This window comes from Panthera uncia (genome assembly GCF_023721935.1).
Source record: "Panthera uncia isolate 11264 chromosome A3 unlocalized genomic scaffold, Puncia_PCG_1.0 HiC_scaffold_11, whole genome shotgun sequence".
Classification (NCBI taxonomy): domain Eukaryota; kingdom Metazoa; phylum Chordata; class Mammalia; order Carnivora; family Felidae; genus Panthera; species Panthera uncia.
This window is the reverse complement of record NW_026057578.1, coordinates 50178655-50205667: the sequence shown is the minus strand read 5'-3', so window position 1 is coordinate 50205667 and position 27013 is coordinate 50178655. Positions and strand designations below refer to the sequence as shown.

Genomic DNA, 27013 nt, shown 5'->3' with positions numbered 1-27013 from the left:
TGCCATGCCAAGGAGCTTGGTGCCCCTTCCTCAGGGTAGTAGGTAGCCCCTGAAAGCTCATGAGCCCCAGGGTGACAGGATTAGCTCCGTTTGGGCATCTAGCCTCACAGTAGGCTGCCTGGGGCCAGGGACTTGCTGCTGGAGGTTTGCAGTGGTGTAGGTGAGAGAGAGGAAGGACCCAGCCATGGGGGTAGAGGCATGCCTGGTGCCTCCCTGAGAGCCTTCCAGTGGGGTCAGTAGAACTTGAGGACTACTGCTAAAGTCCTTCTCCCTAAAGGGAGAAGATGGGCACACGGGGGGGGGACAGGGTACAGGACTGGCAGTGGGCCAGCAGTCCCTGACCAGAGTGAGGAATGCAGGGAGTGTAGGCTCCAGGGACAGCCATGGGATGTCCATTTTGAGAAGTCAAGTAAGCAATTAGATTGGAACTAAGTTCCCTTGGAACTTGGAAGAGAAGTTGAAAGCACAGAGAGAGGCAGGTAGATCTGGGCTGTGAAAGGCATTGGGCTGACCAGGAGGTCTGGGGTCACAGTGCCCGGATGGATGGGGCCATGCTGATTTTAGAGAGTCCTTGAGAGACCAGGGCCCCTGGACGTCAGCAGTACATTCCTTATACAGCCAAAAAGACACACTACTCACAAACACCAGGCCTAGAGCCAGGCCACCTAGGTGAGAACAGCCTCAGGTTCTTGTCACTACTCCCAGGCCCTTCCGTGCACCCCAGGCAGGTCGGGGCCAGGATTTCACAGCATGCATGAGCAGTGTTTGTTTCAACTGAGTGGTAGAGCTGGTGGTAAGCGGGCCAGAGTGTGGATGCTGGCGTCCCCTGTGCATGGGGAGGACGGAGAGCTGCGCATGTTCAAACAGCATGGCGGTGCACAGATGGAGGTACAGCCCATAGAAACAAAAGTGTGAATCTGGCCGTTCTTGCTCTTCTTCATTATCAAGACTAGCAAAAATGACCAGCAGCCTCAGTGTGTGTGGCTCTCCAAATACTGCTTTTGAGCACTGCCCTCTTAGTCGGTGGGGAGGGGGGACGGGGGGTGGTGGTGAAAGGAAACAGAGTCTGTGGCAAAGTGAAGGTTTCTTTTCTGCACTGAACTGAGGCCCATTTTCAAGTGTGACTGTGGGTTCTCTCCTTACTGCCCCTTTAACACCTCTTACCTCTCAGTGGGTATCTCAGCTTCTCCATGTGCTCAATAGTGAACAGACTCCTGTCATGGAAATCAATGTAATATTTAACTTTTAAAGTTGTGATGGACTAAGTTTAAATAGAACAAGAAAGCTACTCTGTCTTTTTGTAAATTTAACCTCACGGTTGCGGCAGGGATTCTGGGAGGGGTAATTATTTGCTGTCGGGGCTGCCCTGTGCTTGTAGGACGTTTAGCCTCCTCTCTGGCCTCTACACATTAGATGCCAATAGCACCCCACCTCCCAGTTGTGACAACCAAAAATGTCTTTACACGTTGCCACATGTTCCCCGGGGGGACAAAACTGTCCCCAATTGATGACCCCTGGGCCAGGGGATGACTGGACTTTGTGTGGCAGTGAGGTTCTTCTGGTGATTCACAGCCAGTAGCCCTTTCCATTCTTGTCTCATCACAGTACTTGTGCTGCAAATCACCCCTTTGCTTCAGCCCTCTGAAATTGGGGCCTGTTATGGGCTATTGTGCTTAGAGTACAAAGCTAGCCAGGATGAGTATTATTGGAAGCAAACTGATTTTTTTTCCCCTCATTGAGTTCTGCAACGAAAAATCCTCTGGTGTTACTGTTTAATTGGTTAGTGGTGGCTGTTTGTCAATTTGCCAGCAGGTTCTCTCTTAACTGCTGTCATTTGACATCGCTGAAACATAAATGCAGAGTGATTGAGTTGCCAACATGCTATTAAGTCCCCTACAAAGAGCTTTTCGATGTACTACTGCTTCAGGCTTTTGTGGTTCTATTGATTGATTCGAATACTAAAGAAATCCTTGGCATAGACAGCCCTGGTAAGAAAATGCGGCTTCTGTCAGGGAAATTGTTGGGTATTGACACAGGGACAGTGGTGGGTTTTCCTTTGGTTTTCCTCTGGCAGAGACTTGGCCTCTGGCAGAGCTTACTCAGTTGATGGGTGTTGTCTGCCCACACAGAAGAGCAGCCACTGGTCTTTATGAGACAGGTCTGGTTAAGTTGGAGGAGCCCAGGAAGTGGATGGTGACATCGAGTTCAAGTTTCAGGGTAGTTTGACTGACTCCTTATTTCAGAGGAGCAGAAGATTGCCACAAATTCCTTTTGGCTTCAGAGCCTGTAACTCACCATTTAAGGCCAAAGATGGCAGATCACTTTTGAAATGGTTGGTTCATCTTTGACAGGATGACAAGAACATCCCTTGACATTAAGAAGATACTGTTTTATGGTCTTGAAATTGTACTTCTGGACCAGACTGCCATATGCATCAAAAAGCTATTTGTCATTGGTGTGTGTATAGGGCCGGGGCAGGGATGTTTGTGACAGCCAGGGACCACTTGTTAGAACTTCTAGTGCATTAGGGACCAATGTCCCAGGGTTGGCCTCCACCTTCCATGGCCAGACTGTCCCTCTGGGCTTGACGTCACAGGTGTATGCCATTGGTTGTAAGGCTGTGAGTGGGAAAGTCCCACAGTCAGTGTGGGTCCGTCCCCTTGACCCGGGAACCCCCTTGACACATGTTCTGAGTTGTGAAGGTTCAGAGGTGCAGTCTGGAAAATCTTATTGGACAATAATTGTTGGAAGTCTGGCAGCTAGAAATAGCACTCAGTGGAGGACAGTTCAACATAGAGTAGTAGATGAGAATATTCCAGAGCCAGCCACCTGAGTGGGAATTCTGCAACCCTTATGGAGGTGAGGTTTTGAGCCAGTTACCTTCTCTCTCCCTGTGCCTCAGTTCCCTCACCTGTAAATGATGACAATTTAGCTCCTCCTTCAGAGTTCTTTTTGGCAGAGTGAGTTAGTTCCTGTGGAAGGCCCCCCTCTCATGTGTACTATTTGAGGGGGGACTGCCATTACAGGGACCACCTTGTCTTGGCAGGACCATGGGCTTGAGTATTCCCATACAGGGCATCTATTCCTTTGAAGTACTTCCCACTCTCTATAGAGCATTCTATATGTGCCCACACAGCATGGGAGCCCCTAACCTAGGCAGATCTAACCTGGCAGCAGGAAGGCCACGTTGAGTAACCAGATGCTATGTTTTGCTTTCAGACTCTTTCCCAGCTTCCCTATGGGAAAGCTCTCTACAGTTATGAGGGGAAAGAACCCGGCGACCTCAAGTTCAGCAAGGGCGACATCATCATCCTGCGGCGCAGGGTGGATGAGCACTGGTACCATGGGGAGCTGCACGGGGCTCATGGCTTCCTGCCCGCCAGCTACATCCAGTGCATCCGGCCCTTGCCACAGACCCCGCCCCAAGGCAAAGCACTTTATGATTTCGAGATGAAGGACAGAGACCAGGACAAGGACTGTTTGACCTTCACCAAGGTAAGGGAGGTCTCTGTGAACACTGCCACCCACCCTTCTCAATTCCCACCTTTCTGCTGATTTGAATTCTGGCTCCTTCCCGAGACACACTCTCTCTGCTGTGCCTCTGTAAGTGGGGAGAACAGTTGTTCCTACTTCCTGAGTTTTTGTTCAGTGGAAAGAGATGGCACGCAGCCTGATAGGTAGCTCCATCTGAGAGCTGACAGGGGGCTCTCTGGGTAACAGACACAGGACCCTCTGTCACCTGAGTCATGGTGTCTCAGTGACAACTCAGGTACAAAGGCATGAAGTCTCTCCAGGACTTGCAGGCCCTGGGAGAGGAGGCTTATCAAGGAAGGCTGCTGCAGAGATCCCCTTTGGCTCACAGGAACGTGGTGGTAGGACCCAGAAACCAGCATGCCACAGCTGCATCCTCTGGAGCACCAGAAGGCAGGTGGGCAGGTGTGCTTAGGGCCAGGATTGTCTTGGAGAGAGGGACTCTGGTTGGTGACAAACTAAATAGCATTTACCAGCAGGATTGTCCTAGCAGAGCCCAGTGAGATGTGGAGGGGCCTGGTTGTTAGTCATCCCAGGCCTCTGAGGTTGTAAAGCATTGAGAGACCTGAGGTGGGGCCCTCTACACCTTGATGTTCCCTTCCCAACCACAACTGACAAGCTCCATTCTCATCTGTGGGCATGCCTCCTTCCTTGTTTTCACTCTTACACATACTCCTCTCTGTGCTAGGCAAGGCAGGGACTCCTGAAGCACTTATTTCTGCCCAATGTCAGTAATAGCAGTTGCTCTTTACAGCTTTCCCAACACGCTCATGCTGTATCTCAACTGCAAGGTGGTTGGAGCCCATCTTGCTGATGTTGGAACCAAAGCTCCATGAGGCTGAATGTCACTCACCTGAGGATAGTGGCCTGGGCCTCTCCTTCTGCTTTCTGTGTTCTGTTTCCCATCTGTCCTGCTTCCCTCCCTCCACCCTAACCTTGTGAGTGTGTACACAGTTGTAAATAGCAGCTAGAACTATGAATCTTTGACTTTAAAGCCCACGTCCTTCCCACTTCTGAGAGGCCATTGTTATTTTCTTTCTCCCCATCTGCTTGGTACAGAACTTGGCTGTGGTACTGAGCTCTCTGGAGGGCTGCTGGAGTGCAGTGCACACCATTTTTGAGCAAAATTGGCATGTCCTGTGCATGGCTGCTATTTATGTCTTGTTCCATTGTTCAGACTGACAGTGAATAATCTATTTTTCATTCACGGATTCAACTCTTTCTTCCTTTCTTTCATCAAGGTGTTCTAATGTTAATTCTGATTGTCATCTGGCTGATGCAGCTTCCTGGGAAGCTGTATCCAGACCTTTTTCCCCCTCTCCCTCCTCTCCCTCTCCATCCATCTCAGTCTGAGACCTAGAGTGGCAGGCTGTCTGGAGTGCAACGGCAGACAGAGCCCCCGCTTTGCTCACTTCTCTGCCCAGTGGACTCTGGACAACGTGCCCAAGGAGGAGAATGCCCTGGAGGCCTGTGATGCTCTGTACTCTCACTAGTGACCACGAGTAGGGACCCCCCTCAACCTCTTGGGTTCTGGTTGGGCTTTGCTAAGGAGACAGACTCTGTTACAGCTCTAGGCTTCTCTGAGCTCAGCTTGCTCCAGGGACAGACACAGCCATCCTTACAGAATAACATTAGAGGAGGCTATTTGAGCTAGGAGAGGTCAATTTGCATTGACCTCTGCAGAGCCCTAAAGCCCCCAGCCTCCTTTGATGTGAGCAAAGGCCTGCCTTCACACCACCATCATAACTTGCTGTGTTCAATGAGCCTCTGCCTGGGACACTTGACTTCAGGGTGAATACCAGAGCCCACTGCACAAGAGGATAGGCATTTGCCCTCCTATCAACAAGATGTGTCAGCCTCCAACTCTGCAGGGCACTGTGCTATACCCAGGGGACACAGACAGACCCACTGCCCTCTAGAGCCTCAAGTGTAGTGGAAGAGGCAGGCAGTAGCAAGTCAAGAAATAAGTGTTCAAAAGTCAGCCTCAGAGAGCAATGCTGGTAACCCAGGAGCCAGACTAGGTATTTAGTGAAGTCTCCAAAATATTCAATGAGAGAGCTTAATGTTTGGTATTTCAAAAGAAATAGTAAAGTGTAGTCCTCATGGGGAAAATTAGAACTCAGGCCTCCTTAGACTCATTCTGTGGTTAGCACTGTTCTTAGTTATGATGATTGTATCTGGGGTGTGAGCAGGCATCACTGTTGAGGTAGCTGCCGTGAGGGCTTCTGGGGAGATGATATTTGAGTTGAGATTGAGGAGCAAAGGTGCTAGGAACAAGAGGGTCTGGGGGTCTCTGGCTACATAATGTGATGCTGTTCCCACAGGAAGCCAAGTACGAAGCACTCAGGGTGTTTTTCATGGGCTTTTATCCCTTGAATCCTGTGGATTAAGGTGGACAGTTAAAGATACCCAGGCGTGACTCCCAACGAAAATTGTTCTGTGACATCCACCCCCTACTATGTTCACATAACCTTTTCAGGAGAACCCACTTTTGCCCTCCTACTTGGATTAGGGTACAACCACGCCTACCAAGTACCTGTTCTATTTGCAGCTCTCACCTCTAAACGTCTTCAGACAAAGCCTCCGAAGGACATGGGTGATGAATCATGACTCTCTTCTACTCAGTTCATATTTCCTCTTACCCACACTGCTTGCCTGACATTTTCCTTCCATGTGCATCTGACCAGCTCATTTTTTCCCATGCCCAGGATGCTGGTTCCATTTCTGACAGCCTCCGTTCATATCGCACCTCAAGTAACTCAGGGCTTGGCATCCTCTGGGCTTGGCATCACTGCTTCAGACCAGTTTGGTTTTGCCTGCGTGGAATGCTTTGTTGTTTGTGTGTGTTCCCATCTGCAGTCAGCAAAGAAAGTGGGGTCTCTAAAATCCATGGATGGTGCTAGCTTACCTTTCAAAAGCATCATTGTGATGAGATTGGTTGGGTTTTAAATTTTTTTTTTTTCAACTTTTTTTTTTTTTTTTTTTTTTTGGGACAGAGAGAGACAGAGCATGAACGGGGGAGGGGCAGAGAGAGAGGGAGACACAGAATCGGAAACAGGCTCCAGGCTCCGAGCCATCAGCCCAGAGCCCGACGCGGGGCTCGAACTCACGGACCGCGAGATCGTGACCTGGCTGAAGTCGGACGCTTAACCGACTGCGCCACCCAGGCGCCCCGAGATTGGTTGGGTTTTAAAAGGCAGGAAGCAGCTGGATCAAAAGATTTTCACCCTCAGCGTTGGCTTTTGAACAGTCCTGTTAAAATTGCATTAATTAAAGTCATTCTAAAACCAAAGTCCTTGTTTCATTTAAGAAGAAAATGAATAATTACCTTTTGTAAATCAGCTATAAAAAGCATATTTGATAACTTCTTAGTAGTCTCACTCCAAAAAGCTGGGCACGTGCAAATAGAGACTAAAGGAAAGAAGTGCACTGTGCCCAGCGAAGCTCTGCTGGCTGCTCTCTTCCAAGCTCTCACGTGAGGCTTTAATGCGTGCTGCCCTCCACGTGCACAGAGAGGGAATGGGTTTGCTGGGGAGGCAAGCTGGGTGCAGGGATCCCACACCTGGTGCACCCTTGGTGCAATTAGGGATCCCACGTGTGACCTTAGGAAAACACTCAACCTTGCTGGGCCACTTCATCTTCAGGGTCAGGACACAGATACCTACAGGGGGCTGCTGAGGGCTAAGTGATCTAAGTAAAGAGCTAAGCTTAGGGCAGCAGACAAGAGGGGACCTTGAACTCTTTTCTTTTTATGGACGCTTACTCCATATTACCTCATTTTCAGTCAACTGCAAAATTCAGCAAATATGCATGGAGCCCTGACTATGCTATGTAAATTCCAGTTTACATGAGAACATTTTCCTCACCCTACCAGGGAGCTGTGCTGGATGTAAAGGGCCTGGGGCTTCCCTTTGGTGAATTCACTCTGTAATGCTCAGGAATCCTGAGAGGCTGTGAGATTTTCTCAGGTGGTGCCTGGCTGACCCCAGAGTCACTTTTGCACCCGGCTTACAGCAGGAACTTGAGGTTCTCTGTGTTGGACCAAACCCCATAGTGGGTGTGGCCACATGAGGCCACAGGACAGTGGACAAGGGGACAGTTCCCTTCCAAGCCTCACCTCACACCCTTCTCCAGGGCCTCAGGGATGCTCTGAGTTGGCAAAGAGTTGTGTAAAACACTGCCACACTGTTGAGGTCACCACAAGACCCTTCCATATGATCTTATTCTGCTGAATATTTAATCATCACTTCCCAAAAGTGTGGGACTTCTCTTTTATGAGAATGAACCCAGAATTAATCCTAAACTGTGTTCTTCTGATGCAGGAGATAGGCTTAGATAAAAATTAAGTGTAGAAAGTTTGGGCTGTAAAGTCAGGTAAACAAGGATACAAATCATAACACTTTTTTATTATTACATGGTAACTTTGGGACATTTGCTTAGTCTGTGAGTCTCCTTTTTTAACTGTACAGTGGAGTTGATAATAGGATTCAATGAGCAAAGGCATTAGAGAACTGAGCTCAAAATAGGCATTCGATAAATATTTGCTTTCTGTGCTCTGCTTATTCCTGTTTCAGGAAAAGGTGAAGTTTGGTCAGATACTTATCACTTTCTATGTTAGCCCAGAATGCGCACAGGAAAAAAAACACCCAAAGACACACACTACTTGGAAAGCTGAGAATTTGTCTAGTGGGTTAGACCCTTATATTTTGGTGGCTCAATCTCAAGGGGGTGTGAAATCTCGGCCCTGGGTCAAGACTGCTGTCCCCATTGCTGGGCACCTGGGCCTTGGCATATCTGCTTTCTCCTGAGGGGCAATCTGAAAAGCTTTCAGGGCTAGAAAGACTCAGGAAGCTAAATGGGATGAGCCTCTGTGCAGCCTTCCTCAGAAGTTACCAAACAATGTCAGTCACCTTCATGGCTCCTGGCTCCCTCCTTCCGGTTGAGCAGTAGCCCTATAGTCACCTCTGAATGTCAGCTCCACCTGGGTGGAGGAGTCCCCTTTACTAAGGGGACCAACCTCGCATATGGAGGAGGTGACTAGGAGGGCAGTGGCAGCCTGGGGGCTGCTGAGGGATGTCCTTGCCCGAGCCCTTGTTTGGACATCCAGGCAGGGGTCAGAGAAACTGACAGGGAATCTTATATATTTGAGGTGGAACATGGGGTGTGTCTGAAGCTTTGTCAGGAGATATCTTCAGACCCGTGCAGAATGTGAGCTCTTCCCTCAGGACTAGCCTCCCAACCAGTATGCCCTATCTGGCTCACTGTGGGCACCCCCAACTTTTGTACCCTCAGTGGCTGGAGTATATGTACCCCACCTCTGCTCAGAAACCCCCTTGGCTTCCAGTCTCCTCAGAGCCAACATCAGAGTCTATACTGCCTGCAAGATCCTACCTGACCCAGCGCCCACCTCCTTCCCAGACTTAGTTCCAGTCTGCCTCTGGCTCACTCCACTCCCAGCCATGCTGACCTCCCAGCCCCTGTCTCTCCATCTGATCCTGCTGGCTCCCCCAGGGCCTCTGTAGCTCTCCCCATGGCCTGAATGCCCTCCCAACTTGTCTTCACATCCCTCAGAGTGGCCCCTGCTGATGGAGTGCCCTCAACTACTACTCCACACCCCCATTTTCTCCTCCTGACAAGGTAGTGTGTATATACTACAGACTGTTGTCTGTCTCATGGTCTCCTGGCTGGAGTGCAGGCTCCCTGAGGGTAGCCATCCTGCATTTACTAACTTCCTATCCCCAACTTGGGACAGTGAAGGGCACATAGGACTTTGAATACATATTTGACAGGCTGAGTACAAGCACTCTGGCTTGGCCTGAGCAAGAGGTAAGCTGTATTTGCTATGGATAGTATAAATTTATTTTTGTCCAGCCTCCTTGGTCCATTCATTCATTCATCAGATGTTTATTGACACTAGATTGTGTTCTGGGTGGGCCAATGTGTGGGAACAGAGTCCCACCTTCAAATGCTCACAGCCCATAGTGGGAAGACCAGGAGAGGGATCATCACAGCACCTGAGCCTCTGCCCTGCTGGAGAGAATGTGTATGTGTGCATGTGGTATGTGTGCCCCTGATGTATGTGGGTGTGGTGTGCGTGTGTGTGCGTGTAGTGTCTGTGCCTGGGATGTGTGTGCATGTGTGTGGGGTGGTGCATGATGGGGAGAGCTGCAAGCACTGAGGAGGGTGTGACATCTGACCTCTGGCCTCTCCACTTCCACCTGGGCCCACCCTGTGGCTGCAGGCCAGACTTCCTCGAAGTGTGCATCTCTGTCCTGGAGCTTTGCCTTTCTGTGAGCGGTTCCAGGCCGCTGGCAGCCTCTGGAATTGAGATGGGGTAAGCAAGACGGGACAATGGGAGAAGGCCCCCTGACTTCTGGAATATCATGGCTCCCTAAGTCCTCAACAGCACATCAGGGGGTTAATGGCAGCAATGACTCTGTTAAGAGCCTCACCTAGAACGGCCCAGAGGAACAATTTTGTATTATTTCTACAACAAAAGGCTGAGGGAATTTTTGAACTTTTCCCTTTTTAATTTCCATTTTTTCTGAGAAGCAGTGATTTTGGCACCCTATCTATGGCTGGCTTGCGTTCTGACAGGGAAGGACTCAATGACAGGGTCCCCAGTCATGCTGTGGTGAGAGGTGGCTATGCCCATGGCCGGCTGAGCAGGCAGCCAGCAGTGAAAGGATGAAAGGAAGGGCTCCCTCTGGTCTGGCTCACACTGCTTCTCAGAAACCACTTTGAGTGTGAGTGAAAGGAGAGTGGAAGCACTCGAGTGGCACTCCAGAAGTACCTGCTTGCTATTCATGGCCCTTCAGGATGTTTCTATCTTCTTTATATGTGTTGTTGCCACACTGGTCATTTAGGAGAGGAAAATATTAGGTCCTCAGAGGTTGGTTTATCCAGACTTGGTGAAGGAACTCTCTAAGGTTTTCAGTGGACATGATATTTCAGGCTGAGCCCCTGATGTGTAAGCTATGACATTTATGGAGTTGTATTTCTGAAACAGTATTGAAGGACAGTGTGCTCAGCAAGTCACCTTCAGTGGCATCCAGAGGGCTTCTGTGTGGACACAGGCATACCACTCTCCCTGCTCTGCTACACAGCTTCTGTTCTTAACAGAGCCCCTATGCCTGTAGATAGCAGACTTTGGGCAAATTAGGTAAATGAAGTAGAAATGCAGTTTGAAGGCCCCTTTTAGATGGCATGACTATCATGGTACCTGAATCCTTTACATATGTATTACCCACTGAGCCTTGGGAAGAAAAGCGATATACTTTTTTTAATAATCATGTTATGTTCATAGCCCAGCCTTGACATCATTTAGGACCACCCCGAGACCGCCTGAACGCAAAGGAGAGCCACTGTCGTATGAAAATGGCATTTGGTATATTTTTAAAGCTTGGAAACTAGAGAGAAGAGTGAAAACAGCATATGGAAGTACAATGCCCCACAGCAAGTAATGAGCACCTCACATGAAACATGTAAATGAAATTGAGTCATTCATCTGAAAGCGAAATGATGTGGTGGGAACAACTTTTTCTCCTTAAAATCCTCAGATGCTGCCATATTGGCCCAAAACTTGTCTGCCCCTCCTGACTATCAATGGTATAGATTTCGTTTACTCATCTACATCAAACAAGGGTTGATAAACCAGTGCTTGCAGGTCAAATCCTACCCACCTGCTGCCGTTTGTGTAAATAAAGTTTTATTGGCACACAACCAGACTCCCTCATTTACATGTTGTCTCTGGCTGCTTTCATTCCAAAACAGAAGAGTTGAATGTGTGACAGACACAGTACAGTCTCAAAATCCTGAAATATTGGTGATATGGCCCTTAGAAAGGTTTTCTGACCTGTGACATAGAACACAGCACTATGGAGGCCAAGCACACAGTGGTTCCTTGTGCATCCCACTCAGCATGGCTTTGTTCTGAGGCCACCAGCATCCCACCACATTGAGTGTGACATGCAGGGGATGCCATTCTTTACAAAACAGCAAATGAAAACTCAGGTCCAAACCATGTAGATCAGTCTTGCCATTGTCCTATGAAAAGCCCTTGTAGTGTTTGAGGATGGAGTAATTCTCTATATTCCAAAGAGGCCACAGAGCAGGGATTTCACCCTTTTCTTGTCCTTCCTAAAGCACTGGCTCCAGCTTTTTGAAATATGACAGTAAATCAGAGACCTGATGTGATCTACGCATGAAAAAATGGTCATTGTTACCCTCGTCCTGCATCGGTGGCAAGAGAAGTTATTTCTGTTTCCAAAACACACATGATCTCGTGCTGGTAGCTCTGGCATGCTAGAATGAATTTTCTCATTGTCCAGCAGTCATATGTTACTCTTTGGAGGTTGTCTCCATCGTGAGAGTTTGGTTTAGAGGCAGAGCTGTGGGAAACCTTTCTCAGCACTCCTAGGCAAAGTTAGTTTTTTTGTGTGTACGGAGAGTGACTGGCTCCCTGAACCCTCTCTTCTCCCAGCCCAGTATCCCCAACAAGATTTATGCCAGCTAAATAAGAGTGTTATGGATCCTGCCATTGCCATGAAATCCCAGCCAGCTGCAGGACCAAGAATTGCGCTCCCCCCCTCCGCCCCCCACCCAGCCGCATCAATATTTGAGCCAGGTCAGAGACCTGCCACAAGGTACCACCAAACCAGAGCTGGGACTACATTGAATTGGCATCTGATGGGAAAATGGGGCTATGCAGGTTCCACTAACCTCACAGTAGCACACTGACAGAGTTGGATTTTGACCCCACTTACTGCATTATGCTGGGATTTCACTGTATGTACATTTTATTGGATACTGTCCATCTCTTTATAAGCAGACCTCCTCCACCAAGTGCCGATCTTTTCTTGAGAAGGGACAGCTTCTTCCTCATGCCTGGCTCTTAGGGGATGCTTGCATATTGGTAGCCACATGAGGAACAGGTTGGCACTGTGTAACACTTGGAATGATGACAAAGCCCCTGGCCAGAGAGAGGACACTCATTTGGGAATAGCTCTCCCTTATGTGAAGCTGTGTTGGCTTCTCAGTAACTTGGAGCCCTTGGTGTGTATTCTACCCTCCCAGGTGACTCAGAATGAGTCCAGCTTTTCAGTGTGGTAATGATGCCAAAGCTGGAAGACAGTAACCATGCCCCCCACCCGGCTTTCTCATGTCTCAGGCTCAGTGATCCCACTTTCTTCTCTGGCTTTCTGTGACTTGATTTCAGAGTGTTCACATAATGGTTGGCTTCCTCAGTATGTGAAGTCCCTTTAGGGATGTGTTAAGACCAAATGCAGTACTCAAGGTGTGTTGTAACTTGTCTATACTTAAAAAAAAAAAACCTTTTAACCTAAATAAAGCATATTGCAATAGTAAGTCCACTAATCAAAATTGTGCAGCTTGATGGTTGGAAAGAAAATCCTTATACTCACTACCCAGTGGAGAGATGGTGGGATATTGGCATCCCAGTCCTTCCCTCTTCCCATGACCCTAACATCATGGATGAGTCATGTCTGTTCTTGAAAGTCAAATAAATGAAACATGCAGAGTATATTTTTGAGTCCAGTTTTGTGTTCTCTCAACATTACATTTGTGCACTCCATCTGTAGTGTTGTAGGGTGCTATAGTTTGTTCATGTTCATTTCTCTGTGGTGCTATTAGTTTTTTTTTTTTAAATAGACTTAATTTGTAGGGCAATTTTAGTTTTACTCCTGAACTGAGCAGAAGATACAGAGATTTCCCATACAACCCTAGCCTCACACATGGACTGCCTTCTCCACTATCAGCATCTTTCACCAGAGAGGTACATGTGTTCCCATTAATGAACCTCTACTGATACATCATAATCACCCAGAGTCCATAGTTTACATTAGGGTTAACTCTTGGGGTTGTACATTCTGTGGGTTTGGACAAATTTATAATGACATGTATCTATCATTATGGTATCAAATAGAGTATTCTCACTACCCTAAAAATCTTCTGTGCTCCACCTATTCACCCCTTTCCTCCCTACTCCCCAATCCTTGGCCACCATTGATCTTTTTATTGTCTCCATAGTTTTGCCTTTTCCACAATGTCACATAGTTGGAATCACTTAATATGTAAACTTTTCAGATTGGCTTCTTTCACATAATAATATGGACTTACATTTCTTCCGTGTCCTTTCATTGCTTCGTAACTCACTTCTTTTTAGCACTGGATAATACTCTGTTGTCTTTATGTACCAGTTTATTTATCCATTCACCTACTGAAGGACATCACTTGACTATTTCCAACTGTTAGCAATTATGAATAAGCTGCTATAAATATCTTATGCAAGTTTTTGTGTGGACATAAGTTTTCAACTCCTTTGGGTAAATACTGCTGGATTTTAAGGTAAGAGTATGTTTAGTTCTGTAAGAAACCACCAAACTGTCTTCTGAAGTGGCTGTATGATTTTGTTCTCCCATCAGCCGTGAATGACTATTCATGTTAATCCACATCCTTGCCAGCATTTGGTGTTGTCAGTGTTCTGGATTTTGGCCATTTTAATAAGTGTGTAGTGACATCTCGTTGTTGTTTTAATTTGCATTGCCCTAGTGACATTTGACATGGAGCATTTTTTCATATTTGTATTTGCCATCTTATATCTTCTTTGGTGAAGTGTCTGTTAGGTCTTTGGTCCATTTTTAAATTGGATTGTTTGTTTTCTCATGTTTTTGAGTAGGCTCCACACCCAGTGTGGGGCTTGAGCTCACAACCCTGAGATCAAGTGTCATATGCTCTACCAACTGAGCCAGTCAGGTGCCCTTGTTTTCTTATTGTTGAGTTTTAAGAGTTCTTTGTAATTTTTGAATAATAGTCCTTTATCAGATATGTACTTTGCAAATATTTTCATGAGTCCATGTCTTATTTTTTATTCTCTTCACAGTGTATTTTGCAGAACATAAATTTTTAATTTTAATGATGCCCAGCTTATCAATTCTTCCATAGTCTGGTCTTTGATGTTGTATCCAAAAACTCATCACCAAACCGCAAGGTCATTTGGATATTCTCCTATGTTATCTTCTAAGCGTTTTATATTTTTGTGTTTTATGTTTATTCTGTGGTTCATTTTGAGTTAATTTTTGTGAAGGGTGTAAGGTCTGTGTCTAGATTCATTTTTCACATGTAAGTGTCCAATTGTTTCAGCACCATTTGTTGAAAAGACTGCCTTTTCTCCATTATGTTGTCTTGTTCCTTTGTCAAAGATCTGTTGACTGTATTTATGTCAGTCTAATTCTGGATGCTCTACTATGTTCCACTGATCTACTTTTTTATTCTGTTACCAATACCACCCTGTCTTCAGTACTGTAGCTTTAAGTAAGTCTTGAAGTTGTATAGTGTCAATCTTTGTTCTTCTCTTTCAAATTGTGTTGGCTATTTGGGTCTTTTGCTTTTTCATGTAAATTTTAGAATTAGCTTGTCAATATCCACAAAATAACTTGCTGAGATTTTGAATGGAATTGCATTAAATCTAGAAGTTGAGAAAAACTGACGTGTTGACAGTGTTGAGTCTTCCTATCCATGAACATGGAACATCTCTCTATTTTGTTATTTAATTTTATTCATCAGAGTTTTGCAGTTTTCCTCATATAGCTCTTGTAGATATTTTGTTAGATTTATACCTTAGCATTTCATTTTTTTAGGTGCTAATGTAAATAGTATTGTGTTTTTAGTGTCAAATTCCACTTGTTACTAGTATGTAGAAAAGTGTTTAACTTTTGTATATTAATCTTCTATCCTGCAACCTTGCTATAATTGCTTATTAGTTCCAAGAGGGTTTTTTTGTTGATTCTTTCAAATTTTTTACTTAGACAATTATATCATCTGTGAACTAAGACAGCTTTATTTCTTCCTTCCCAATTTGTATGCCCTTCATATCTTATTGCCTTAGATAGGGTTTCCAGTATGATATTGAAAGGCCGTGGTGAGGGGGAAAATATTTTGCCTTATTCCTGAACTTTGTGGGAAAGCTTCTTGTTTCTCACCACTGTGATGTCAGCTGTAGGTTTTTTGTAAATGTTCTTCAGAAGCTGAGGAAAATTTCACTCCATTCCTAACTTGCTGAGAGCTATTTTTTTTATCATGAATCAGTGTTTGATTTTGTCAAATGCTTTTTCTGCATCTATTGATGTGACGATATGATTTTTCTTCTTTAGCTTGTTTATGTGATGAATTGCATTAATTGATTTTTGAATGTTGAACCAGAGTTGCATATCTAGGATAAATCCCATGGTCATGCTGCATAATTCTTTTTATACTTCGTTGGATTCAGTTTACTAATATTTTGTTGAGGATTTTTGCATCTATGCTTATGAGAAATATTGATCTGTGGTTTTCTTTACCTGCTGTGTCTTTGTCTGGTTTCAGTATTAGTGTAATGGTAGCTTTATAAAATGAATTAGGAAGTAGCCCCTTATGCTTCTACTTCTGGAAGAGATTAGTAGATAATTTGGTATAATTTCTTCTTTAAATTTTTGGGAGAATTCACTAGTCACTTCATCTGGGCCTGGTGCTTTCTGTTTTGGAAATTTATTAATTATTGATTCAATTTCTTTAAAAGATACAGGCCTATTCAGATTGTCTATTTCTTGTATAAATTTTAGCAGATTATGTCATTAAAGGAATTAGTTCATTTCATTTAGGTTATCAAATTTGTGGGCATGGAATTGTTCATAATATTACTTTATTATCCCTTTAATGTCTAGGATCTATTAATAATGTCCTCTCTTTCATTATTGATATTAATAGTTTGTGTCTCCTCTCTTTTTTTATTAGCCTGGTTAGAGGTTTATCAATTTTATTGATCTTTTCAAATAACCAGCTCTTGGTTTTGTTGATTTAATTTATTGATTTCCTATTTTTAATTTCATTGATTTCTGTTCTAATTTCTATAATTTCTTTTCTTTTACTTACTTTGGATTGAATTTGCTTTTTCTTGTTCTAGTTTTCTAAGGTGGAAGGTTAGATTACTGATTTTAGATCTTTCTTTTTTTCTGATATATGCATTCAACGTTATAAATTTCCCTCAGCCCACAATTTTGACAAGTTGCGTTTTTATTTTCATTTATTTAAAAAAATTTTAAATTTCCCCTGATACTTTTTCTTTGAACCAAGTGTTATTTAGTATTGTATTGTTTAATTCCCAAGTATTTTGTGATTTTCCAGTTACCTTTCTGTTATTGATTCTAGTTTAATTCCACTGTGGTCTGAGAACCAACATTGTACGGTTTCTATTCTTTTAACTTTGTTAAGGTATATTTTATGGCCCCAAATGTGATCTATCTTGGTGAATGCTCCATGTGAGCTTGAGAAGAATGTATATTTTACTGTTCTTAGATGAAGTAGTTTATAGATGTCTATTATATTCAGTTGATTGATAGGTGTTGTTGCCTTCAACTATTTCTTTAGTGATTTTTCTGCCTGCTGGATATGTCCATTTCTGATAGAGGGACATTGAAGTCTCCAAATATAATAATGGATTTATCTATTTCTCCTTGCAGTTAAGTTAGTCTTGCCTGATATATTTTGACTTTCTGTTGTTAAATGCATATACGTTAAGGTTTGTTATGTCTTCTTGGAGAATTGACTCCTTTCTCATTATGTAATCCCCTTCTTTATCCCAAACAACAGTACTTGCTCTGAATTATGCTTTGTTCAAAATTAATGTAGCTATTCCCACTTTCTTTTGGTTAGTATTATCATGGTATATCTTTCTCCATACATTTACCTTTAATTCACATGTATCTTTATATTTAAACTGGGTTTATTGTAAACAACATCTAGTTGGGTCTTGCATTTTGATCCACTGTGATAATCTTTATCTTTCAGTTTGTGAATTTAGACCATTGACTTTCAGAGTGATTATTTGATATTTTTGAAATAATTTTTACCATATTTATTTCTGTTTTCTATTTGTTGCCTTTGAGTTTTGTTCCTATTTTTGTCTTCTATTTTTTTTTTCCTTTCTATGGTTTTAATTGATTCTACTTTCTCTCCTTTCTTAGCATGTCAATTATACCTTTAAAAAAGTGTTAGTAGTTGCCCTAGAGTTTGCAATATATATTTTCAATTAATCATGTTCACTTTCAGGGGCACCTGGGTGCCTCAGTCGGTCTGACTTCAGCTCAGATCATGATCTCATGGTTCATGAGTTTAAGCCCTGCATTGGGCTCTGTGCTGACAGCTCAGAGCCTGGAACCTGCTTCAGACTCTATGTCTCCCTCTCTCTCTGCCCCTCCCCCATGTTCACGTGCTCTCTCTCTCTCTCTCTAAAAGAAACATTAAAAATATTTTAAGGGGGCGCCTGGGTGGCTCAGTCGGTTAAGCGTCTGACTTCGGCTCAGGTCACGATCTCGCGGTCCGTGAGTTCGAGCCCCGCGTCAGGCTCTGGGCTGATGGCTCAGAGCCTGGAGCCTGTTTCCGATTCTGTGTCTCCCTCTCTCTCTGCCCCTCCCCCGTTCATGCTCTGTCTCTCTCTGTCTCAAAAATAAATAAACGTTAAAAAAAATTAAAAAAAAATATTTTAAGAAAATAAAAAAACTTTCAAAAAATACCACACTGTTTCACAGGTAGTATGAATACTCTGTAATAACAAAATAATCATAACTCTTCTCTCCTGTCCCTTATATCATTCTGTCATTCCTTTCATTTATACATAAGTATATACATGATATATATATATGTATATATATATATATATATATATATACATATATATATATACACACACATACACACATATATGTACATAAGCATATATAATCAAATACAGTGTTGCTGTTTTGATTTTGAACAAACTATTCAGTTAGATCAATTAGGAATAAGAAAAATAAAAGTTTTATTTTACCTTCAGTTATTTCTTCTCCCATGTTCTTTTCTTTATATAGATTTGAGTTTTTGACCTACATACTTTTCTCTAAAGAACTTCTCACAAGGGCAGGTCCACTGGCAATAAATTCCCTCAGTTTTTGTTTGTCTGAGAAAGTCTTTATTTCTCCCTCATTATTGAAGGATAATTTTTCAGTATACTTAATTCTAGGCTGGTGGGTTTTGTTTTTTTTTTCCTCTCCATACTTGGTATATTTCACTCCACTCTCTTCTTGCTGGCATGGTTTTTGAGAAGTCAGGTGTGATTCTTATTTTTGCTCCTCTGTAAGTATGATATTTTCTCCCTCTGGTCTCTTTCACTGTTTTTTTATCTTAGATTTTCAGCAGTTTGATATGCGTAGGTAGTTTTTTATTTATTTATTTATTTATTTATTTATTTATTTATTTATCGGCATTTATCTTAGTGTTCTCTGAACTTTCTGTATCTGTGGTTTGGTGTCTGACATTAATTTAGAGAAATTCTCAGTTGTTATTGTGTCAAATATTTCTTCTGTTCCTTTCTTTCTTCTTCATCTGATATTCCCATTAATCATATGTTACACCTTTTGTAGTTCTGTAGTTACCTTACAGCCCTTGAATATCCTGTTCTTTTTTTTCCCTCAGTCTTTGTTCTCTTTGCTTTTCAGTTTTGGAGGTTTCTATTGAAATCCTTAAGGTCAGAGATTCCTTCCTCAGCCATGTTCAGAGTACTAATTAGCCTATCAAATTATTTTTCATTTCTATGATGGTGTCTTTGTACTCTAGCATTACTTTTTGGTTCTTTCTTAGACTTTCTATCTCTCTACTTACATTGCCCATCTGTTCTCTGTTCTTACATTATGTCTGCTGAATCCATTAGAGCCCTTAGTGTATAAATTAGTTCCAGCATCCCTCTATGCCTGAGTCTGGTTCTGATGCTTACTCTGTCTCTTCAAACTGTATTTTTGGTTTTTGTTTTGTTTTGCCTTTGGTATATGTAGTAATTTTTTTTTTTTTTTTGATAGCCAGACATGATGTACCAGGTAAAAGGAATTGCTATAAATTGGCCTTTAGTTATGTTTTGGTATGGTTTGGGGGAAAGGGAAGCAGTGTATAGTCCTATGATCCTATTATAGGGTCTCAGTCCTTTCAGGAGGCTGTACTTCTAGATTGTGAACTCTGTATGTGTGTCTCCATTTTCCCCTTTCTTCCTTAGGTAGGACAGGATGGCTAGAGAGTGCTGGAGTTGGGAATAGTATTGGAGCACAATACCATAATTTATTTAACCAAACCTCTTTTGCTGTACATTTATCTTTAGTTTCCATCTAATTGAACAAACACTATAATGAACATTCTCAGAGCTAAATCTTTTTGCACATCTCTGATTTTCCTAGGGTAGAGTTAGATCAGTGGGTGTGCAGGCTTTGATTTTAGAAATTGCCAAACTGCCTGCCATAAATGTATATCTACACCCAAAATAATTAAGTGCCTATTCCGTGCATGCTGACCAGCACTGTGAGTTGGCTTTATGTTCTTTGTTTGCTAATTTGATAAGCAAAATAGAACAAAGAAGAAAGAGAGAGCTCTTGTTGTTTACAGTTGTATTTTTTTTTATTTATGAGGTATAACTTTTTAAAATATGTTTAATGGCAATTTGCTTTTCTTTTTTTTGTGAGATGTATTGCTCTTAGCCTATTTTTCTTTTAAGACATTTGTCTTTTTGTTCTATTGTGTATTTAAGTCTTTATATAATATTAATATTAAGTCTTTGTCATATATCCTCCAAGTATTTTGCTAGCTTATTTTTGTTTTTGTTTTTGCTGTTTTTATCATAGAGGATTTCATTTTTCTGTAGCCAAACTTTTGTTATCATACTTCAAAAGAACTTCCCCAGCTCAAGATTAAACATCTATTCATATTTCCTCTTGGGCATTCAAGACTTTTTTCTAACATTTAAATTTTTAATATTTATGTAATTAATTTTGGCATATGTAGTGTATTAGAAAACTTTTTTTAAAATAGCCAATTTTAATCACATTTTCTAACTTATTATTCCTGGTAGATGAGTGAACCAATGATTTTTATGTATTTATTTTTAAATTAGCAGTATTTCTCAAATTTACTTATTCTAATTTTTAGTTGATACTGTTTTTTCTAGGTAAAGAATTGCATACCTTCTTTCTAGTATTTATGTTTTCTGTTTTATATTCTTTTATGACTTTGGCTCCAATTTCTAGACCAGTTCTAAGTAATAGTATGGATAGTACAGTATTTTCTTTTTTAAAAAAACAAAAATTAATCTGGTATTATCTTCTTTTTAATTTTAAAAAATGAAATGTCTTTTTTTGTGTGTTATTTTGTTGTTGCAAAAGCTCTGACATGTATGAAGCCTTCAATTCCCTTTCCCTTTGCATGATCAGCAAAGTCTTAGGAGCCTCCCTTTGGCTGAATCTGAGTTGAGTTCATCACAGGCTCATGACTCTCTTGGTTGTGAATTTGTAAGGTGAGCAAGGCATGGGATTTAAGGGCACTCTCTGTACATCTCTCCTCAAGCCAGGTGGCCACTTTGTCCCTAATGGTTACCAGCAAATCCCATACATTCTTCCCTTATTAATACCATTCTGTAGCCTGAGAACCAACTGCCCTGAAACACGTGCAATGATATAATTCCCTTATTGCATTATTCTGGCTTATATAAGTTAGGAGAAAAAATATTCTAAAGTCACAGATCATTTTGTTATTTGGAATTTTTCAAAGCTGTTATTTGGGAATGAGGAGAGAGCAAATGAGGGGTATGATCGCTCTTAGACTCTACTCTGTACCCCTAGGTGAGGAGAGGTTTGGAACAGACCATGGGGGAGTGTCCCATGACAGACACTTATCCTTGCTTTTCCCCTATCTGTGTTCCATGAAAGGCACATTCCATTCACATTAGATCACTCCACCATGACCTAGATGAATATCCCAAAATTGTGTGGTCCCTTAGCTTATAGGGAAGCCAGCTTTTCTGGTAATTCCATGAAGTGTACTGGCCTAAAATGTCCCTCTGACCTGAGAGAAGCCTACAAGTCCCGTATTATTGCTTCACATTAAAGTATTGAAGACTCATTGGAAAGGCAGATGGTACCTTCAGATTCAGTAGGGGTTACCCCATTAGGCTGGCCATCATCTCCTTAGCACAAGTCCCAGATAGTCCAGCTGGTCTCCTAGCAGATTGTTGAGAGACAAATGACAGGGAGGTTTGATGTGGAGGGGCAGGGGGAGAGGGTGGTTAGGCCAGCAGTCTGTGGAGTGTTCTATTATATATCATATGTATTGAAGGAAGGATGGATATTGGAAAGGGAACAGAAGCTGACCACAGATCCTTGGTGTAGGTGCCAGTTTTGCCTGTGGCATCCCTGTCCGGCCTTCTTGATTCTAACCGCTGCCCATGTTGTCTCTTTTCCCCAGTCTTCTTTCCTGATGGCTTCCACCTTTTGCTCTTCATCACTGCTCCGTGCTTTCTTTCTCTCACCCTCTTCTCTGCACCCCCTGTCATTTGTCCCTGTAGCTCCTGGCACCTGTGAAGCCACCCTGGTCATGTCCTTCCTCACAACTACTAGCCTGCCAGTCTTCCCAGAAAGTTCCTCTTCCTCTGTGCTTCATGCCTCTTCCTTTCTCTTTCCATCTGTTTCCACTTTGTGCATCTATACTTGGCATTGTCTGCATTGCCAAAGAATTTAAGAGGGTTATCCAAAGCTTTTTGTACACGACTCTAAATAAATGGAACTATATTGGGTCATTTTTTGTTCATGGATGGTGCCAGAAACTTAAAAAGCTTTATACTTTGCTGAATTTATTTTTATTCAAAATAATTTTATTTCAGTAAATAAATAATAGGAACATGAATTTTAAAATACTAGCTATATTATAAATTGCCAAGCTCTTCCATTTGCAGATTTTTGCAACTATAATCAATATATAAGAGAGAAAGAGGGAGGTCCTGGGTGAAGATGTAAGGGCAGACTGTTTTCGTATGTCAGATCCCAGAATGGATAATAAATCATTCTTTGCATCCTTGCTTAGGATCTTTTCTGAGTTTCAGCAGCACTGACTGGTCTCCATTTTTGTTGTGTGTGTTTTGTTGCGTGTCCACATGCATGTGTGTGGCGACCCCAGGATGAGATCCTGACTGTCATCAGAAGAGTGGATGACAACTGGGCGGAAGGCATGCTGGGAGACAAGATTGGGATCTTCCCCCTGCTGTATGTGGAGGTAAGGTCATGCTCTCAGATATGCTTCCTCTTCCACCCTGCTGTCTGTTTCACTAGACAGGTGGGGTTGTGGGGGTGGACTCCTGGCCTAGGACCCCTTTCCCAAGAGAAGAAGATGGGGACTGCATTGGACTGCTGTGCCAGTGCTATGAGAATTGTCTCAGTCCCTCAGGTTGTGTGTCCCAGGCCTGGCTGCAGACTATCTTACCATGTGGGCAGGGAAGGAGGGTCTCCCCAGCCCCAGAGGAGAAGACAGCATTCCCCTGTCACTGCAAACATAGCTGAAGAATGCTGGCTCTGGTGGGCCGTTTGTGGTCCTCATAGGACTCACGTGACTGGGCAGCTTGTCCAACTGGGAGTCCTTAAAGCAGAGATGATTTGGGGCCTGTTAATTTCCTGTCTCCTTTCTGTAACTAAGGAGCACTTGGTTTCCAGTGCATAAGTTATGGGCAGTGGCTGAGCCGGGAGCATCTTAGAATGTTTGCCCTGGAAACCCCTGTTTGCTGTGGGCTATTTGTGTATGTGCAGGAGTATTTGCCCATCATGTGCGAGTGTACTGTTTGTCAGTACAAGTCACGTGTGTACGCCCATGAGCCAACACACCCTTCATCTATTAATCACTGCAGTTATCCATACAGTTCTTTCAGCTAATGCATACTGCGTGCTCGCTGCATGCGAAACACTTCTAAGTACTTTCTCATTTAATTTTCTCAATACCCTAGGCATATGAAAGCCAGGAATGTCCCCACTTTACAGATGAGCCAATAGAGACAGAAAGTTCTCCCAGCTAAGTGGAACATGAGCACAGGCTGGTTGCTCTAGACTTAGCCCTTCACTGCCCTGCCCCTGAATGCCCCCCACTAGCAAACTGTAGTTCACTCAGCCTGTTGTGGGGCTCCATGTGCTGGTAGGTGGCACATCTAGCTTTGCCACACCTACTGAGCTGTGTGTGGGTGCCACTAGGTGTTTGTTAAACACATCTGCTGATTCCTTTTTCATATAGGATAAAGTTCAAATGCTATTGTAAGGCATTCATGATTCATAGCCTGCAAAGGCTAGATGTTTTGCTAGCCTCATCTCTGGTCATTTCCTCTCCTTTCCCTAAATGCTCTGGACTAGTGGTTCTCTCACGTTAATTTTGAATAGACTGCCCAGGAGATTCTTAGGCCATCTTATACAATAACAGTAAGCCCACACACGTACACACACACACACACACACACACACACACACACAGTGCCCACACTCAAATATACATGGACTCATACACACTCTGACACGCACTCTCACACACACATCCACACCTCTCCCTAGTACACTGTAAGAGTCAAAATTCCCCAAACACCTTGTAAGCTTCCATTTGTGCATTTGCTTCAGTTTCCAGGGGGATGTTCTTCTTTATCCTGCAGCTTGAGATCAAAGAACCTGATGCATGAGTAACACTTATAGTGCAGTCTAGCAGTGAAAAACTTAGCCTCTCAGACATCTGTAGCAATGGAACCATTTTTCCTCAGGCAGACTTCTAAGGATGCTCAAACACATATGCAGAAATGCTTACAGAAACTTTGTTATGATGGCCCCAAACTGGAAACAATGCAGATGTCCCTCAGCAGTGGGATGGATAAATGAAGGATGGTATGTCCATATGATGGAATACTATCCAGCAGAGAAAATGAACAAAAGACTACTGCATTTAAAAGCATGGCTGAATCTCACAGACAGATCTTTTGAAAGAAGCCAGACACAAAAGGGTACATATGATTTTCACTTTTAGGAAGTTCAAAAGCAGGTAGAACTATTCCAGGGTGACAGAAAGCAGAGCAGCTGGGCCTCTGTGGGGAGACTTATGGGAAGCAGGGAGAGGAGGCCTCTGGGATGTGGAGGTGTTTGAAATCTTCATCTCAGGAGGTTAACAGTTATGTGCAGCCATAGAGTGATGCACAGTTAACATTTGTGCATTTTTCTTTAAAGCACAGTTTAAGAAACTAAGATAAAACCTCATAAGGAAACCCAAGGCAGGTCACACTGGCACCCCCTGCAGAAGGCCACGTTAGCCCCAGCAGCTTCCACCCTCTGGAAGGGCTCAGGCATTGTCAGGGAGGTTGAGAGCTTGGGCTCAGGACTGGGAAACCAGTCAGTGGGGCTCTCTGAGTGTTCTCCTTAGTTCCAAAGACTTACTCAAAGGGCAGACTTCCTGAGGCCCAGCCACAAGAGACACGCTTTCAAATACTTCTCCCTTGAGGACATAGGTAGGCTCCTGCATCCTTCTGGCTCAGAAGCCCTCCATGCCCCACACCTCCAGTGACAGTCCTGCCTCTACTGAACATGGCTGTCTTACTCCTTTGTGTGTTTCCTCAGATAGGATGCCCTGAGGGCCCTTGAGGCTCCAGTGCTAGGCTCTTCCCAGGAGCAGTGGCAGAGAATGCCTGGAGTAGCCATGGGCAGGGGACTTGCTCCTCTGGGTCGTGCTCCTTCCTGGACAGCACTGTGGCCTGTGCAGAGCCTATCCCCTCACCATGACCCTAAGGAGCCCCAGCCACAACACCCCTGAACTGCTCTGGAACAGACTCCTGGCTTCTCACTCAGCAACCAGTGAAGACAAGATGCCCCAAATGGATATTTCCTGAGATGGTGTTTCACTGTTTCTATATCAATTCCCTTTTGAAGTACTTGAGTGGCTCTGGCCCCATCATAGCCTTGGAGGTAGATTCCAGGGCTTGCAGAGTTCAGGCTGTCTTCTCTCCAGGAGGCTGAGCAGGCCTTTGAGATCTGAGTGATTGGAACTCCAGTCTTCTGCAGGGTTTGAACCTGAGCTTCCTATTGGGGCAGTTCCTGCCCTCATGCTTGACCCAGATGGATCTGTAATAAGTGAACGAGCACTTTTGCTCTGTAGATTATACAGTCTTCTCTTAACCAGGACTGTTTCTTCACCCTGGGCTTGCCAAGTAGGCACAGTGGGACGGATGGTATAAAACCCGGGTGCAGCTGGCCTGGCCTTGAGCTACTGGCAGCCTGTCTTCTGAGAAGGTGGTCCTGTCTCTGGAAATATCTATACCTCTGGTGTACTGCAGAAATAACTCTGTCATCCACACTCCCCATAGTGCCCAGGGGCCTGGCTGCCACAGTATCCCCATTGGTGACCTGGGCCCACTGGTCTCAGGCACTGACTGCCTGCACCTGGCTCCTTCACCCTCAACTCCTCACCACTCCTGTGCGACTTCCCGTCCCCACCTTTGACCTCCTTGATGCCTTTCCAGCTCCTCTTCCTACTTTCCCCGCCACTGGTCCTGCATCTTGAACCTGCCTCCATGTTCTTTTCTCCCCCTTTGTTCCATGAACAATCACTGTCCAGCAGCCATCTTCACACCGGGACAACAGCACATGTCAGACACCTGCCTCTTTGTTAGGATGACTGCTGGGCAGGGCACTCTCACTGGTGTCTATCCAGGACAGAGAGAGGAGCTGACATTGCTCTTGCCCTTGGGGAATACACCCCAAAACATGACAGTGACATGGCCTTCCTTATGTGCCTCAAGTCCTTGAGGAGGCAGAATAATTGTCATCATTTTCATTTTTCAGAATGGTTCAATCTCAGAGAGTTCCTCAGGCCCAGGGGAACCCTCCTCCTCTAGGTGGGGGCTCAGCATTGCCTGCTGTGGGTAAACGTACTGTAGGAACACATGTGGCACTCTGCCCTTCTCACATCCTGGCATGGCTGGGTCTGGCTTTGCTGTTCCATCCTGCAGCATGAGTACCCCAACTGGGGTTCCTGCATTCTCCTTTTCCATAGGCTCCAAGATGGCATGCTTGGCATTTGCCCTTAGTATGGACCTCAGGTCATCCCTCGAGAGCAGGGCCTATTTCTCATGGGCCATGGCAACCCTAGTGGCAGGACGTGACTGGGACTCAGGGCAGCTCAGAGCATCATGGGCTTCAGAGGTAGACCCCACTGGGCTCAACACCATGCATTAGACATGTGAATTTTGGCATATTTCTTAACATTTCTGAGCCTGTTTCCTTGCTCATCTGAGGGCAATAACATGGACCTCATGGGGATAGTTGCAAGGCTTCAAGAACAATAACAGAGTGCACAGACCAGACCTGGCATTAGGTAGGTTGGCAAGGGCCATCTGTGTTGTTGCTCTGCTATTGTTTGTTGAATGAATAATTGCACATTGGTCCATTCATGTGTTTACTGAAGATCTCTGTGTCATTCCTGAGCATTGACCATATTTGGCCTCATATTTCTGAGAGTTTTCTCACAAGTGCTCATTTTCACTCCTCAGCAGGGGTGGGAGATTTTTGAAGGTAAGCGTGCCCCTATTTCTGTGCAGGTACAACAGCCCCACCCTGGTCAACAAGACAAGTGG

The 27013-nt window shown here is 44.0% G+C and overlaps 1 protein-coding gene across 2 annotated transcripts in view; it reads left to right on the top strand.

Moving 5' to 3' along the window:
• The window catches only part of SH3RF3 (SH3 domain containing ring finger 3), a 375405-nt gene that overhangs the window by 208318 nt on the left and 140074 nt on the right, over positions 1 to 27013 (top strand). For both annotated transcript variants that reach the window (XM_049650139.1, XM_049650140.1), the window contains exons 2-3: positions 3220 to 3495; positions 22549 to 22644. In XM_049650139.1, the coding sequence (XP_049506096.1) occupies positions 3220 to 3495; positions 22549 to 22644 (372 nt within the window). The remainder of the gene's footprint in view (positions 1 to 3219; positions 3496 to 22548; positions 22645 to 27013) is intronic.